The sequence below is a fragment of the Nelumbo nucifera genome, chromosome 5, assembly GCF_055504915.1.
Source record: "Nelumbo nucifera cultivar China Antique chromosome 5, China Antique-T2T, whole genome shotgun sequence".
NCBI lineage: Eukaryota > Viridiplantae > Streptophyta > Magnoliopsida > Proteales > Nelumbonaceae > Nelumbo > Nelumbo nucifera.
Window position 1 is genome coordinate 13,075,117 of NC_142653.1, and position 17,793 is coordinate 13,092,909.

Here is a 17,793-nt window from a genome sequence, read left to right on the forward strand (position 1 = left end):
TCTATGGCAAAGGCAAACGGGACAGTTGCTTCGCATTCCTACTGTTTTCATTTTCCCCCTTTTTATGCATTATGAGAACCAGTTGCTGCTTGTTCCAGGTCCGAATGGTAGAGGATGATTTGATGTATGGCACCTTTCTTGAGGTCTATGAGAACCACTGTGCACGGAACAATCGAGAGGCAGATCTCCCAATCACACATTTTAAGGAACAATTAAACCAGGCTATCTCAGGCCAGGTTTCTCCAGAAGCTGTTGTGGACTTGCGCCTGCAAGCATATAATGACATCACCAAGAACCTTGTCACTGACAATATATTCTCACAGTACATGTATAAAACTCTTCTGACTGGCAACCACCTATGGGCTTTCAAAAAGCAATTTGCTGTCCAACTTGCCCTTTCAAGTTTCATGTCCTTCATGTTGCAAATTGGTGGAAGGACCCCAAACAAGATTCTGTTTGCTAAGAACACTGGCAAAATATTCCAGACTGACTTCCATCCAGCTTATGATGCAAATGGAATGATTGAGTTTAATGAACCAGTGCCTTTCCGACTGACAAGAAACATGCAGGCTTTCTTTTCCCATTTTGGGGTGGAAGGTTTGATTGTGTCTGCCATGTGTTCTGCAGCCCAAGCTGTGGTTTCACCTAAGGTGAATCCTATCTTAAAGTTTATGCCAACAGAGATTTTGTTCTAGCTTATCAACTGCTGAAACGTTTTGTGGAATTTTCTTTCTTGCAGCAAAGTCAGCACTTGTGGCACCAGTTAGCTATGTTCTTCCGTGATGAGCTTCTTTCTTGGTCTTGGAAAAGACCACTGGGAATGCCCTCGGCCCCAGTTGCTGTAGGGGGTAGCTTGAACCCTACGGAATTCAAGCATAAAGTTACCACTAATGTGGAGCATGTAATTGGCCGGATCAAAGGAATAGCCCCACAGTACTTCTCTGAGGAGGTAAAACATATTTGCAAATTATTTCTCTTTAAGGAATAGCACATGGACATGGTAGCTAGGGATGGCATTCACCTGCATTAATTCTAGAAGGTTTGGAGCATTGATTTTAGTGATCATTTGTGTTAGTCTTGTCTTCTGGGGAGATGGCCTAAAATATTTGTTAGGTGCACTCCAAAGTGGTCCATATTGATCCTTGGGAAATGCCAGTCCATTTGGACTTGCTAGCTGAAGTAAGAAGATTCAAGCTTGACAGATTAATAAAAACAAAAACGAGAGATTTGTTTTTAAGAGCCAAAAAATAGGATGGTTGGCCCTCCTCCTTTTCTTTTAGTTATGTAACATAATGGGAAATAGTCATGATACGCTCATACACCTCATGTTAGTTATTTGCTTGTTCTTGTTCTTTTGCTCTATAGAACACCTCCCAATCTCCCATGCATGCGTGTCCATTGGTTGGCTATTTTCTATTTTGTGGTCCAACCAAACTCCAAAAGGTTGATTTACCCTTTGACAGTGCTGGGGGAAGAACTTGGGCATTTATCCTCATTTGGTATTTTTTTGTGGGGTTTGTATGCTATTTCAGGAAGAGAATGCCATGGATCCACCGCAGTCGGTACAGAGAGGTGTGACCGAGCTAGTTGAAGCTGCCTTGACTCCGAGGAACTTATGCATGATGGATCCGACGTGGCACCCATGGTTCTAACTGCTAGTGCTAACCCACTTTCCGGATTGTATGTCAAAGCATTTGTAGCTGTCTTAAAAGTATGATGATCATCAGCAGTCATCGCTTTTGTAATTTACTAATTTATACACATGTACATTTTTCTGTACATATATATCAGTTTTAGAAGTGATGTAGATTGTAGAACCTTGCAAGTTTTATACGCGTTAAAAAATCCATGGGTGTACGAAGTACGAACTAAGAATCGCCTAAAAAGCCCGACAAAAAAAAAAAAAAGTTATTTTGTATGTTATTCTTATGCCTGGGTTTATTTTTCCGGAAAATTTTGATTTTCCTCGTATCATTTAAAACCCCCCTTCCTCAAAATTTATTTTTCATAACTCTAACTTTATTAGAAGATTTAGTTGAAAGCGGCATGCTGAAGAAAAATCTGTAGTTACGCTCTTATTGGTGGCAAGAGAAAGATGGTTTTTTTTTTCTGATAATGGAGAAAAATGGTAGGGTTGTGATATCTTGAAAGATTCAAAGTATTGTTTATCAAAAAAAAAAAAAAAGATCCAAAGTACGCATCTTAGGAAAGTAATATGAATGTCGTTATTATTATTAAAAAAAAGTTATTTTAATAACATGAATAGCCAATATGGATACCGGCGCCAACATTAATAAAAAAATTAAGACTGGAACTAATTATTATCAAAAAATTGAAAAATTTTATAAAAAAGACTTTTTTTATCTCACGATTCATCAAGAAATCAACCCATCCAATAAAAAAAAAAAAAAAAACCTTTTTGATTGGATGGGAAGGAACTTTGGTTCTTTCCAGAATTACTACTACTTTATGATATATATAAGATTAAACCATGGGGCATACCAATCAAATTACTTCTTTTAAATTGGAATAGAAATGAAAACGTTAGTGAAAATAAAAACATCAATGAAAAACAGAAAAAGGATTTTCGTATATCACGTATATCATCTAATGAAAAAAAAAATTATTGAATTAGAAAATCAAAATCAAGAAGAAAAAGGACCGCCAGGCCAAGGGGATCTTGGACCAGATGTGCTTTGGTTTGGTTTGGTTGGTTGGTTAAACCGAGCCATTGACAGCCCTAAATAGGTATGGCGCTTCTCAAATCACTGGGCCCTTGTGTTTGAAACTATGGGTTTGTGTTTGCATAAGTTAGTGATATTTAGAGTTTCAAAATGACATAATATTGGTTCCAGAATAGAAAAATGACTCATAAAAAAAATGAAAAATGACTTAAAAAACGCCTAAATACAGAGATAACACCACCATAATTTTTCTTAGCGGTGTGACTTCTACAGTTCTATACTTCTCTACGTTGATATGCTTTAGGCTCGTAGTGCCATTATCCATGGTATTAAGGCTTCATTGGGCATTCTTTATTTTAATGATTTATTTCCTTTTTGTGGTTAAAATGTCCTTATAAACACTGATTTTTAACTGTCAAAGGCAATAAGTTCTTAAAATAGGAATGCCAAATGCAGCCTAAATGGCATTGCCAACTTCATTCACCTACTCTTGTTAAAAATTGTAAAGTAGAACCAGTGATTTTGAACGTTGTTGGCCCAGAAGGTCAGACCATTTGGCCCAGGAACCGTTCAGGCAACCGATTTTGTTTTATCCTAAACTTGGTCATCGGTCAAAAATCATTGAATTAGTTATCAATCTACTGACCCGAACAATCGAACCATTGACCCATTTGACCTGTAAAATGATTTTAGCTGTTTTTTATTTTAATTATTTTTTATTTTTTTAAGTTGGAATGGGCCATCCATTTGAACCAGACAGCTGAACCTTTGACCTAAAAACCAGTGGCCAGAATGATTCCAGTTCTAGGTCGCTTTTTAAAACCATGAGTTCGAACATCCACAGAGAAAAGTCGCTGAAGTGGGAACAAAACTCTCTCTCTCTCTGTCTCTCTCTCTACTGTCTATTTCAGTGTCAGTTTAATAGGGGCGATCATGGGCTGGGCTGGGCTTTTCATCTATGGTAAGGTGATGAGGGACAGCTTTGACCCGGCATGGTTTTGGGTCTAAAGTTTTTGTTTATAAAATATTAAATATGTATAATTTTTATATTATATATATATAAAATATTATATGTAATATGTATTATAAGTTTCATATTATAATATTCATATATGATGCATAAGATATAACATAAAAACATATACAGAAAACTATACGCAGGCTGGCCAGGCTCAAATTGGGCCTAACTTTGAAATTTTCTGTCTTTAGGTGGACCCAGGCCCGGCTGGGTCTAAACACAAATCTAGGCCTAGGCCCGAAATTTTTGGACAAGACCAGGCTGAATATAATTACGATTTACCCCTAATGTCAAGGACTGAGCTTTGGGCAGCCAATCTTTGGGAGTGCTTCTCCATTCTCCAATGTGCTTTTTGTGTTGAAGAAGCCAAAAGTCAGTCAAAAATTGTTTGGTGAAAAAGCTCAGAACAAACTTTTTACATCAAGAAAGACTAACTAAAAAAAAGCAGCAAGCAGCAAAAAACTCCATTTTAGCCTTTGTATTTGCAATAAGCTAATTTGAACAGAAAATGGTGATTAGTCAAACATTAAATACATATAAAATAATATAAAATACAAGGTTTTGTGCTTTATATATTTGTATTTGTACTCCTTTCAAATTGAGCTTAAACAAGTACCTTCTAAAAAAATGATTCAAAGATAAGCCTGTTTAGGCCCAAAAAAACACTCCAAAATACGGCCTGAATTTGATGGATCAATGTGAGCTTTCACATGGGATAGTTTTAGATTTTTGGATTTTGCTTAAAACTTGAGCTTAATCTTAATCAAGGAGCTTGGGTTAGGTTCAGGCTTTGGCTCTTGAGTATTCTGTGCCCAAAGCGAGCAATGAATTTGGCCAAGCTCATACACAAATGGGTAACTCAGATCTTGACCTAGAGAACTCAAGATATAGGGTAATGAAAATTCCATAAATCTAGATTCCATTCACACTTTTATAAATAATAAAAATATAAATATAGATTGATTGGAGAGAATGACTGCAATAACTTTTTTTTGGCATTCGGATATTCTCTATACAGCCATGCGCTCGTGCTTTTTAAGTAAATGAAGTTTCTTCGAATTTATTGGCTATGAGATGGGCATACTCATGTAATGGTAGTTAGTTAGATTTGCTATATATGAAAGAAGGAAGTATTTGATGGGGGCCTTTAGTTGAGATCATGGCCATGGCCATCGTTGTTACAGACCATGACTATGGTTTTTAGAACTGGACTGGATCGGATCGGATGGTTGAACTGAAAAAAATGGGAACTGGTCAGATGACTGGTTCAGTTTTTCTCCAAAACCATTATTTTACTAACAACCGTTAATTTGTTCAACAAATCATTGATCGATATACAAGGATTGATGAGTGTACTTGCATCATGGATGTTAGCTCGGTTTCTTATATAATAAGAATAAGAGAGCCCTTCCCAAGTATGTAATCTGGATTTTGACGGAGATCATGGTTGTAGTTGTCGCAATGGTTACCTTTAACGTAGATTCGCACTCAAGGTGCTATCGCATGCTTCGGAGCGAAGGCTTCTTTCGTGACTGCTCCCCACTGAAGTCCACGAGGAGATTTTAAGCATTTAGGCTGTGCTTGTTTTCAGTGCGAAGTTTTTTTGTGTTAGTATAAATGCATTGGACTGTAAATGTAAAAAATGTAAATTCTTGTTTAATTTTGTTTTAAATTTTATTTTATTTTACTTTTTGTCTTAATTTACTTTATTCGATTGTAATCAAACAAAATAAATTAAAATTTAAAACAAAAATAGGTCAGAACTTATGTTTAGTTTGAAAGGAGTACAAATACAAATATATGCATTATAAATACATACAAAATAATATAAAATATGCAGAAAAATACAGACAAACCCAATGCAGATTTCTGATTTCCTCTGCAGAGTTACAAACATTAAAAATGACAACAACCCACACTCTATGCATCCACCTCAACAGTACTGTATGCCTATAAATTCTGGCCCAGGGCTGAACCATCTTTCTTCCTAAAATACAAAGTTTTGCACTTTATATATTTGTATTTGTACTCCTTTCAAAACCTTACACTCAAATTATTTGCACTGTCATGATTTTGTATCGATGCAAATTTATTTGTGTTGCAACCAAATGCGACATTAAGGATAATTTACACGGATCCCTGTACTGTGACTTTTTCTTTGGGACAAAGACCGCCCAAATTTTAGCGTTAGACAAAGACCTCCCTTGGGTTTTATCAATTAACTTCAAAAAAGATTCTTATTTGATTGTTTATTTTTATAGGTTTATCAAACCACCAAATGATCCGCAGTCTGGTCATGGCAGCATTTTGCGAGTTCGGCAGAGACGAGAAACACATCATCGTACTTGATCGGCTCCCGCTTATTGTGACGCCCCTGTTCTTGAGACTGCAAATTTTGCTCATCTCGATTCCTCTGTTACTGCGTTTCTTGGTCTTTGCATTCTACATCACTCAAACTATCAATTGTTGTGTAGCACTTAGGCTTACTTTGGAAAGAGTGCAAATGTAAATATGTACAATACAAATTTATATAAAATAATATAAAATATAGGGTTTTGCATTCTACATTTGTGCTCCTTCCAAACTGAGCCTAATTAATCAATAATGATGCAGAAATTAATCCAATCGGCAATACTACAGCTCGGAGAGAATTGCACGAGTCCTTGGGTAAGCAACTGGAGTAACTCCTGCACTTGACTGCACGGTTGATAAGTCAGGCAACTATTAACTCTACAATTTTTTTTTTTTTTGCGTGGATAAATCTGGGTCTGAATTCATGGAATTCATGGATTATGTATAAGCTTATTCTTTCCTCCAACACGACGTAACCCAGTCAAGATTAAAGAACTAATTCAAGCACGCTAAGGGAGCAAACACACTATTGTGTGAGATAGACACTGAACTGAAGCACGGTTTTGAACGCCATGGGTCGTGTGTTGATCGGACGATGAAGGGTCTGAATCGTGGTGTATCCTTTTGCTTTCTTATATTTTCTGGTGCCTCCAACTATAGCAATCTGAGACTCTGGAGCTGCTGTTCGGTGGACACCAAAAAAACTAATGGTGTTATCCTGATGATCACCGCCATGGAATAGTGCAGTGAGTTTTTGAAAAGTAATTTATACCTACCAGGGAAGACCCCAGCTCATGTCCTTCAGTTATTTCATTGTCGATCACGGTTATTGTCCCAAACATGTGAGCTTCTGAAGAGTGGCTCCGGCTGGTATCTGGCCGGCAGCGACAAAAGGAAGGTTGTTGCCGCCATTGACCAGGTTGTTGTTTCCGTTGTTTCGAATAATGGTGCTGTTGGCGGTTGTGCCGCCAAGACCAGTAAGGCAAATTAGATGGCTTTTTCACTCTCTTCTCTTGATTTTCGAAATGGTTTTTGGGTTGTAAAACATTCTACATCTTCTCATCTCTTTCTTTTTTTTCATGAATTTCAAGAGGGTGTTGTAAAGAAAATTAGATGGTGTTCAGAAGGTATTTGTGTCATTTTACATGCTTAACATCAGTTTGCGTTTATGGACTAAATTGGCAAGTTTTGAGAGTTCAAGTACTGTAACGATATGTTTTGAAATTTAGGTATTAACTTTACAACCCCTAAAGTAGTAAAGTATAGCCTAGTATTAATATGCAATTTTCCCAACAAATTGAATAATTTCTTAATATTATTAGGAAAAATTAGGGCAGTGAATAGTGACACTTTTTTCGTATAAGTTTCCTTAAATCCCTTGCCTTTTTCCCCAGTGACATAGTACAATACTTTTTTTAATAACAATAACTAATAACTCTTCTCAAAGGTGAAGAAAACCGAGCCACCACTCAGTTGCCACCCTTCCCTCTCTTTCCCTACTTTCCTTCCAACCACAAAGGCAATTAAAAACCTCAATTTTCAAATGTGACAATTAAGTTGCTTGACCTTTCAAAAATCAAGCACCAAGTCCAGCACCGTTTATGTTGCAATGAGTGGTAAAACTACCAAAATGACCATTTTAAATTTCTTATTATACAATCCTCCATTGAATTTGTTAAATTGGCTGGAGAGAATGGTTATATTTTGATGTAGAACTCAAATTTCACCTCATCAAATGGGTTCATAAAACATATAAAAGGTAATTTTGGGATATTGAACGCACATGGCATCACATGCTTGAATAATTAAAGGAATACTAATAATTGGACTTGAATGTTAAGTTTTAAAAGTTGAGGAGGGTATTTAATAGTCACACTGGAAATTTGAGATCCTTAGTGGCATTGCCCTGAAGTATAAAGGAAATTTTTCACTTTAGTACCCTGAATTTTGGGGGTAGTGTCAGGTTAGTATCCAAACTTTTTAATGTGTCATTGCATAACCTAAATTTTCAGTAAAGTGTTAAGTTGGTCCCCGCCATTAACCAACTGTCAGTTATTTGTTGAAAAGTGTCAAAACTATCTTTCAAAATAAGACACTATTCATTTGTCTTCTACTTTGAGATTGAATCGATTATCTTTAAAGAAAATAGAGAAAAAAAATGAAATATGATAGAGGGAAGCAATAACTAAAAGCAAAAAAAAAAAAATAATCAAATAACTAGACAAGAATGTGTTTCAAATTTAAAGGTAGAAGACAATGACTTCATTAGTCTAGAATCTCAAACATCTCAACTGGTTCAGTCTCAAGGTAGAAGACAATGAATAGTGTCTTCTTTTGAAGGGTAGTTTTGATATTTTTCAACAGATAATTGATGATGATTAATGGCAGGGACCAACCCGACACTTTTTGAAAGTTTAAGTAATGCAGTGACACATTCGAAAGTTCAGGTACTAACTTAATACTACCCCCAAAGTTTAGGGTACTAAAGTGAAATTTTCCCAAGTATAAATTATCTATTAGGAGAATCAATGTTTTCAAAACCAAATCAGATAGGACGGTTGGACAAAAAAAAAAAAGAGAACTAGTCACTTGACCGATTCTGTTTAACCCCCAAAACTGTTGATTTGGTTAGTGAACCGCTGACTCAGGCGATCGAACCTTTCAACCCAACAACGGTTTTTGACCATTTTTTTGGGTTTTTTTAAATTTTTTATCATAATAGGTTGTTCATTCAGATCAGACGGTCGAACCATTCAACCTAGAAACCAGACTCAAAAAAGGTTGCCTGTCTAGTCCGATTTTAAAACAGAGAAGTACGAAACAGGCTCAATGCAAATTTCTGATTTCTACTGCAAAACCATATAAACATTCAAAATGTCAACAACCCCCAACCGATACCCACTCCAACTGTACCTTGAGTCTAAAAATTCTGACCCTGGCCTGGCTGAATCGTCATTCTCCCATTTTAAAAACCTTGAGGTGCCTCGATTTTAGGGTTAGGAAGATGCTTCCGAAATCCGAATTACCTGATATCGAACAATCAGCCCGGATCAGAATTTTCTAGGCCAAAAGTACAGAAAAAATGCATCTTAACGGTGAATTAATGCCAAATTCACTTTTATAGGGGGGAGAGGGCTAGTTGCAGGGGGCTGGAATTCAGAATTCTGCATCGTGTGCATCGCTACTTTTCCGTTTGATATATTGATGCGGCCCCACCAATGAAATAACGTATTGTGGGACCACAGCGATAAATCTAAATCGTTGATTGGAGTCCTCGATTTTCAACGGAACTCCAAGTTCCAAAAACGTCAGCACTGGACGGCAAAGGGATGTTACATTAAATATCTTTGCTAATTACAGGTGGCTTAATGTTTACCGTTCACGTGGCATCATAGCAATAGTTAATACATAAAATGTAGATCATGAGGCACGCCTTGTTGTTAATGATTGCAACGCATAACGCAGCCTCCAGCGTCTAGCGTTCTGCGTGCCTGCCCTTCTCAGATAAATATCAATCATCATTCCCACGCATCTCAGTACCGAACAGACAAACGACCAACCCCCGCTCTCTCTCTCTCTCTGAAAATCGTCGAAATCGCATTTTCTTCCTTTTCTTTGGTTAACAATCACTTGCAGAGAGCTGGAACGTGTGCGTTAGTGATTCGTTAGCGAGATAGAGGCAGCGAGAAAGGGCCGCTCCATGGCTCCTCATAACGACAGCACGGAAGTTGTAGAGGAGCGGGCCACGACTATGGTTGCGGACGCAGAGAATAAACCTATCTCAACCATTGTCATCATTATTGGTACTTCTAACTTTGTCCCAACTTCTAGGGTTCCTGAACTTCTCTCTGTTCTGTTTTTCTTTTTTTGGTTTTGCTTTCTTCTTATTATAGATTTTTATTCTCTTCGTTCGTTTTGTTTTGGAATGTCAGCTATGCAGACTGAAGCACTTCCGCTTGTCACCAAGTTCCAGCTTTCAGAGGACCACGATTCCTTGTGAGTTCCTCTCTCTCTCTCTCCTCATTCTTTTCGATGCCTTCTATTTCTGTCCATATTTATTTGGGGTACTCGATTGCTTCTGCCCTTTCAATGCTTTAATTTAGGTTCATGGTTCATGTTCTGTATTTTTACTATTTCTCAAGCCTAATTATTTTTATCTCAACTCCTTGTTTATTTATTTTTGCCTCCTGTATTTGTTTGGATGCCTAGAGGTATAACCTTTGGTAGGTGAACAAAGATCTCCTTGCACGTCTATTATACTAACCTTCACCTCATTACTGCTGATAAATTTTTTTCCCCGTTAGGCTTGGACCTTGCTCTCTACCAGAAGAGTTTCTTTTTCTTTGGTAATCTTCGACTTTTGGAAACTGCAGTACCAACCTGCTATTTTTAACACCCATAAGCCTGGCTAGTTGCCCGTGTGTCAAACCCTGAGCTGTTATCTTATCTTTTAAAACATTTATACAAAACTCAATGCTGCAGAAACTGGAAAATCTCTGTATCTCAGGTTACATGTTTAAGGCTTCCAGTAGTTATATCTGATTTCTTTTTTTTTTTCCCTTGTCATAACTGTTTCCATCTTTTATCCAAGGTTCAAAATATTGATATTCATATTGTGCATTTCAAACAGCGGACACTCTTTTTTTATTTATTTTTTCAGTTTGAATCATTACAGTTAAGCTTGTTAGAATGAATATTAACAATTGAAACTGTTAATATCCCCCAACTCTCGGTATTTTGCATTTTGGTGACCTTCAATACTGATACAATACACACGATACAATGCAATACATATTGATACTTTGAACCTTGCTTTTATCTGGTTTTTTCTTTATTAGAATCAGACCTAATAATCATTTACTGAGGGCTTTTCATGTCTCATATATTGTTTTCTGTGTTCTTTTTCTCTAACTTGCTAATTTTACAGGTTCCCTAAAGGGGTTCCTTGGGTAAGATACTATGGTGTTTACAAAGATCTGAATCTTAATGTAATTTGGCCAGGAAAGGATCCATTGTTGGGTAAGTATCTGCTCTCTCTCTCTCTAACTTTGACATATCTGTTGGATTGAAGTCTTTGTATGTATGAGTATTCGGCTGATAAGAGTTCTTATTAGCCCATACTTAAGTTTTAGTTGTCCTGTACTGGGCCTATGTTAATGGGCCTAATCTTGTTTAATGTTTTAAGTTGTCTGGGTGTCCCATCACTAATTAGGGGCATTCCAGTAACTTCCTGTATCATTGTACTACATCATAATATAAATAATAGTACTGTCGACTGAGCAGTTTAGTTCGACATTCACTGTATTTCAGAGTTTCTCTTCTCTCCTTTACTACTTCGAGTAGAACTCCTAAGATTACATGGTATCAGAGCAAGTTCGAACCTAGGGTTTTAGCAGACGCACTCTCTTCTCTTACTGTCTTTTCATCTTCTCTCTTACTTTTCTGGGTTGCTGCAGTAAAGACCTAGGGGTGTAAGAGAGTAAAGCAAGTTCGAACCTAGGGTTTCTCTTGGTTGTAGGACTCAAGGGAAGTAAGACCCAGAAGTAGATGCCCTACTAGGTTGTTTCCAGTAAGTAGTAGCTATTTGGCTACTAAGAGAGGTCTGTATAGGACAAACCTAGTTGAGGACTGATTTCAGCAGTCGTAGCACTAGCCAAAAGGGGGAGAGCCTCTTCTACAGTTGCAGCTTCGGTGCTCCAGCAAGACTCTTACAGAATAGTGGTAAATAGCCCTATTTCAGGTCGGTTACTAGCCTTACTTTAGCCCTGCACAGCATAGTGGTAAAGACTTACACTGCACAGTTGCTGCCTCAAACTTTTACTTGCTACTGTACCCGAACTGCTTCATCTCAAGTGAAGATTACCTAGGGAGTTGCCAGCTTCAGATTGTCCAGCACTGTGAACCCTAGTTGAGGACTGATGTCAGCAGTCCTAGTATTGGCCGGAAGGAGGGACACTCTCCTTACAGTTGCAGTACTCGAAGTTCAAGTGGAGTCTGCATAGCACAACAGTTGAGAACCCTTAGTTTTAGGTCGGTTACCAGCCCAGAACTCCTTGCTTGTTGCTGTAACTGAACTGCTTCAGAACTGTGACAGTCTCGGCAAGTTTGAAACTGTGTCGAGTGCTGTCAGAACCTGTTGTAATCAATTCGGCAAATCAGAACCTACTTTAGAACTGCTTCAGAACCTGCTGTGATCATTTTGGCTAATCAGAACCTGCTCCAGAACTGGTTCAGAACCTTTAGAACTGCTTCGGCTAGTCTTAATCAGTGTCACATTCACAGCGGCTACAATCAAGATGTCTCCAATATCCAGAGAAGTTTCTTCTAGGGATAACAAGCCTGCGACAAGTGGGAACCTTGTCACCAGCAACAATGGTGACAACTCACAGAATACTCCAACAGAGTCTTCTTCTCCTATGGAACAGGTTGTTGATTCCTCTAGAACTGGTGCTTTGGGCTTCACTGCTAGTGAGGTAGAGGACCTTAGCAGGGCATTAGCCCGTCTAAGGAATAATTCTTTTGCTTCTACATCTCTTGCCAGATCAGGTACAACCTCTGCCTTCAGTGCCACTGGATCTATTGACTCTACTTCTTGGGTTATTGATTTCGGTGCAACTGACCACATGACACATATGTCTTCCCTATTCTCTTCATATCATTTGTTGTCTGGTCAGGATAAGATGAGAGTTGCTGACGGGTCTTTCTCCACTATCTCTGGAAAGGGAATGGTTGACCTAAGCAGGGACCTCTCTCTTAAATCAGTTTTACATGTTTCCAGTCTCACCTCAAATCTTTTGTCTATTTCAGAACTTACCAAAAATTTGAACTGTAGTATAACCTTTTTTCCTACTCATTGTGTCTTCCAGGACAGATTGATAAGGAGAACGATTGGGTGTGGTCATGAGTATGGAGGACTCTACTATCTTGATGCAGACATCGGTTCAGCCTTACAAGCATCTGCTGGTAGTAGTCCGAAGAATGTGGAGTCAAAAGCTAAGTTGCATCTTTGGCATGCTAGGCTAGGTCATGTGTCTTTCTCTTCATTAGAAATGTTGTTTTCCGTACTGTTTAAGGGCATTTCAAGTCAGAGTTTAACCTGTGAAGTATGTCAAGTGTCAAAACAATGTAGAACTGTGTATCCAATTTCCAGTAATGAAATCTGTGCTCCTTTTGATTTGGTTCATTCTGATGTCTAGGGCCCTTCACCCATTGTTTCTTTTGATGGCTTCCGGTATTTTATCAGTTTTATTGACCACTACTCTTGATGCACATGGATTTACCTGTTAAAAGGATGGGATGAAGTACCACGGATAACTATGGCATTTTGTAAGATAATTGAAACTCAGTTTAATAAGAAGATTAAGCAATTCAGGTTAGACAATGCTGCTGAATACTTTGAAAAATCCTTGAACTTATTCATGGAAGATGCTGGCATACTACATCAGTCATCCTGTGCTTATACCCCTCAGCAGAATGGGGTTGTTGAGCGCAAGAATAGACATCTATTGGAGACAACTCGAGCCTTACTATTCCAGCACAAAGTTCCCAAGCAATACTGGTCTCAAGCGGTTTTTATTGCATCATATCTGATAAATCGGATGCCATCTAAGGTGTTGGGTATGAAAACCCCTTTCTCTGTTTTGTGTCTCACTCTTCCACATTTTTCCCTTCCTCCTCGGGTCTTTGGCTGTATATGTTTCATACATGTGAAGGATCCAAAGAAGACCAAGCTGGATTCTAAGGCTACAAAGGGAATATTCCTGGGGTACTTTCCTACACAAAAGGGTTACAAGTGTTATGACCCTGTCTCCAAGAGAAAGTATGTCACCAAAGATGTGGTCTTCTTTGAGTCTCAACCCTATTTTCAGTCTTCTCAGAATCCTCTTCAGGGGGAGATTAGTGGGATGGAAGAGGATTCTCATTCTCCCTTCTTTTTTGTTCCCCTATCTACCTCGGGTCTTCCATCCTCTCCTCCTACTCCTTGTTGTGGCATTCCAGGTCAACCCAATGATGCTCCCATTGTGCTGGTTACCTCTCCTGATGCTGCAGATGTTCCTGAAGGCTCTAGTAGGCAACAAAAAGAGATACTTACATACAACAGAAGAAAAAGGGGCCCTCAATCTCATGACAGCAACCAGTTGGACTAGGATCAATCTGTCTCTACAATCCAAGGTAATTCTAACTCACATACTTCTGATTTGGATCTTCTTATTGCTCTCCGTAAGCCTATTCGCTCTTGTACCACCCGGCACCCCATTCTTGATTTTGTTTCTTACTCACATTTATCTCCTGCCTATCACTCCTTTGTGTCTGCTCTTTCCTCTGTGCGTGTTCCTTCTAGGTACTCAGAGGCTGTGTCTGATCCAAGGTGGAAAGAAGTTATGAATGAAGAAATGAAAGCCCTAATGAAAGCAAAAACTTGGGAATTAGTGGATTTGCCAGAGGGGAAGAGCACTGTTGGGTGCAAGTGGGTGTTCACTATAAAGCACAGGGAGGATGGGTCTATTGAAAGGTACAAGGCCAGACTTGTAGCAAAGGGGTTTACTCAAAAAGAAGGGATTGACTACAAAGAAACCTTTGCCCTAGTAGCAAAGCTCAACACAATTCGGGTTCTTTTGTCACTAGCAACAAATTTTTCATGGGAACTTCATCAGCTGGATGTGAAGAATGCCTTCTTAAATGGTTACCTTCACGAAGAGGTATTTATGGAACCTCCACCAGGCTATGATTTTGGTAGAAAGGTGTGCAAGCTGAGGAAAGCATTATATGGGTTGAAACAATCTCCCCGTGCATGGTTTGAGAGGCTTTGTGGGGCCAAGAAGAAAGCGGGGTACACTCAGAGTGGTGTAGACCATACCTTGTTCATAAGGAGACAAGATAGCAAACTTATTGCACTCATTGTTTATGTGGATGATATGGTAATTACCGGGAATGACTTGGAAGAGATAAAAAGATTGAAGGAGTTTCTAGCTTCGGAATTTGAGATCAAAGACTTGGGTCATTTGAGATATTTTCTTGAGATTGAAGTTGCCAGGTCAAGAGAGGGAATCTACATATGTTAGCGGAAGTATGTTCTTGACCTCCTAGAGGAAACAAGCATGATGGGGTGCAGATCAGCAGATACTCTAATAGAACAGAATCATGGCTTGCAGGAATCAGTAGGGGAGGACTACTGTGATAGAGAGAGATACCAAAAATTGGTAGGGAAGCTGATATACTTATCCCTCACTCGGCCAGATATTGCTTATGCTGTGCATGTTGTCAGTCAATTTATGCACTCTCCAAAGATCCCTCATATGAAAGCAGTTGAAAGGATTCTCAGGTACTTGAAGACTTGCCCAGGGAAGGGAATTCTCTTCAGGAAAAACAATAGAATTGAAATTGAAGCCTACACTGATGTAGATTGGGCTGGGTCTGTTGGAGATAGGAAGTCAACCTCGGGTTACTGTACATTTGTGGGAGGAAACCTGGTCACATGGCGTAGTAAGAAGCAGAATGTAGTGGCTAGATCAAGTGCAGAAGCAGAATATCGAGCTATGGCTCACGAGGTTGTTGAACTCTTATGGCTCAGAACTCTTCTTAATGAACTTGGCATTAAGGCTGAAGGTCCTCTCAGGCTGTATTGTGACAATAAAGCTGCCATCAACATTGCCAACAATCCCGTGCAACATGACAGGACAAAACATATCGAGATTGATCGGCACTTTGTTAGAGAAAGATTTGTCTCGGGTGAACTCAGTGTGCCTTATACACCATCTGAGATGCAAATTGCAAATGTATTGACTAAAGGGCTGGCAGCAGCAAAGTTTAGGGACATGCTTGGCAAGCTAAACATGATTGATATCCATGCTTAGCTTGAGGGGGAGTGTTGGATTAAAGTCTTTGTATGTATGAGTATTCGGCTGATAAGAGTTCTTATTAGCCTATACTTAAGTTTCAGTTGTCCTGTACTGGGCCTATGTTAATGGGCCTAATCCTGTTTAATGTTTTAAGTTGTCTGGGTGTCCCATCACTAATCAGGGGCATTCCAGTAACTTCCTGTATCATTGTACTACATCATAATATAAATAATAGTACTGTCGATTGAGCAGTTCAGTTCGACATTCACTGTATTTCAGAGTTTCTCTTCTCTCCTTTACTACTTCGAGTACAGCTCCTAAGATTACAATATCCATGAACATGCATTTAATTATTTAATTATTTTTTCAACTTTGTAAATAATGTGCCACTTCTGTTGCATTTGAAGCAGGAGATACACTTTCTCTAAAATTTTCTTTTTTGAAAGGTAAAATTATATTATATTATAAGAATCAAAAGGAGGGGGAGGTTTCCTTGATACAGAGTTACAAACATATATATATATATATCTTCTTCAGCTCCAGAAATTACAAGCAAAAAGTATCATCCTTACAGACATAAACTTCCTCTAGGATTGTTATTAACTTATCGATCCATGTGAAAATTAGCATTGGTTTATCTTTTCATTTCTTATATTATATTATGTGTTAAATATAATGGTGCATTGACCATTATAAAAACTTTTTGTATCATAAAAGCATAGTTGAGTGGCAATAATAATGCTTTAAAATTCTTATATGTGCAATAAAATTAGAAGATGCTTTCAGCTCTATTAGATAGAGAATGTATGCATTTTAGATTAAGTAAACTTTTTTCTTTTTTGAGTTCATCATCTTTTGTTTCTGTATATTTCAACTTTTCCCATAAGACCTCTTTTTAAAAGTTAATATTCATGAGCAGCATAGCATGGTTTTGATAGTAGATTACCCATGGAAAAGCATTGTGTTTAATGTTTATTTTCCATTATATATTGCAAGCCTAGCATATATGATGTGTTAGTAGGCATTTGTGCTCTGCATTTTAAGTTGTGAATGAGATTAAAATGGAATGAACAGTTGTCATACAACATAATTACCTTTTCCTTTTACTTTCTACACTGAATACTTCTTCTCACAAAATTCTTGATTTCACTTCTTCTCACAAAATTCTTCTACCTGTCATTATAACTATGACCTCCATTGTTATCCTGTTATCAATTGATTTTGACTAGTCCTTGAAATTTGCTTCTCCCAGGGGTTGATAGTGTGGGCACAATTTCTGCATCTCTTGTAACATATGCTTCCATCCAAGCATTAAAGCCTGACCTTATCATAAATGCAGGCACTGCTGGTGGTTTTAAGGTGTGTTTGAAGAACCTTTAAATTCCTGTTTCATTCTGATGTGTAGTAATAATTTCTCAAATCTTTATATGGTGACTATTGGTTTGTATGCTGTTTTTGTTATTTAGGCTCAGTTTTTGCACTGCAAATTTCATTTGCATTTGTGTAAATGCATGGGAGTGCAAATGGGCTGTGTAAAATCTGGTTACTTTTACTTCAGATTTGGCTTTGCCTTATTTGTTAGTGAGAAATAAATTAAAAGGTAAAATTTTGTGGTCCCACCTTATATGAAAGAGAATGGAGGTTGGAGTAAAGTTATTTGTTTGGGAGTGATGTAGGAAGCAAGATAATGTAGTCCCCACTTTATATGAGAGGGAATTGAGGGAGGAGGAAGGTGGTGCAAATTTTGCAATGTGCTGCAAATCAGTGCTAATGAGACAAAAGTACAAATTTTGCATCAGATAGGAGTGCAAATCATAATTAGGGGTGTCCACGGTTCGGTTAACCGAACCATGGCACTTTTTTGTAAACCGAACCGGTGGTACTGGTTTTTCCAATTCTC

General features: G+C 38.1%; 2 protein-coding genes across 2 annotated transcripts in view; both read left to right on the forward strand.

The window, feature by feature from the left end:
• Positions 1-1,929, forward strand: part of LOC104605324 (uncharacterized) — a 62,355-nt gene extending 60,426 nt beyond the window's left edge. Inside the window, exons 33-35 of the mRNA XM_010270047.3 lie at positions 99-650; positions 740-949; positions 1,533-1,929. Of these exons, the coding sequence (XP_010268349.1) occupies positions 99-650; positions 740-949; positions 1,533-1,652 (882 nt within the window). The 3' untranslated portion in view covers positions 1,653-1,929. The remainder of the gene's footprint in view (positions 1-98; positions 651-739; positions 950-1,532) is intronic.
• A 7,550-nt stretch (positions 1,930-9,479) lies between these two features.
• The window catches only part of LOC104605304 (5'-methylthioadenosine/S-adenosylhomocysteine nucleosidase), a 31,467-nt gene continuing 23,153 nt past the window's right edge, over positions 9,480-17,793 (forward strand). Inside the window, exons 1-4 of the mRNA XM_010270029.3 lie at positions 9,480-9,857; positions 9,987-10,050; positions 10,982-11,073; positions 17,146-17,252. Of these exons, the coding sequence (XP_010268331.1) occupies positions 9,755-9,857; positions 9,987-10,050; positions 10,982-11,073; positions 17,146-17,252 (366 nt within the window). The 5' untranslated portion in view covers positions 9,480-9,754. The remainder of the gene's footprint in view (positions 9,858-9,986; positions 10,051-10,981; positions 11,074-17,145; positions 17,253-17,793) is intronic.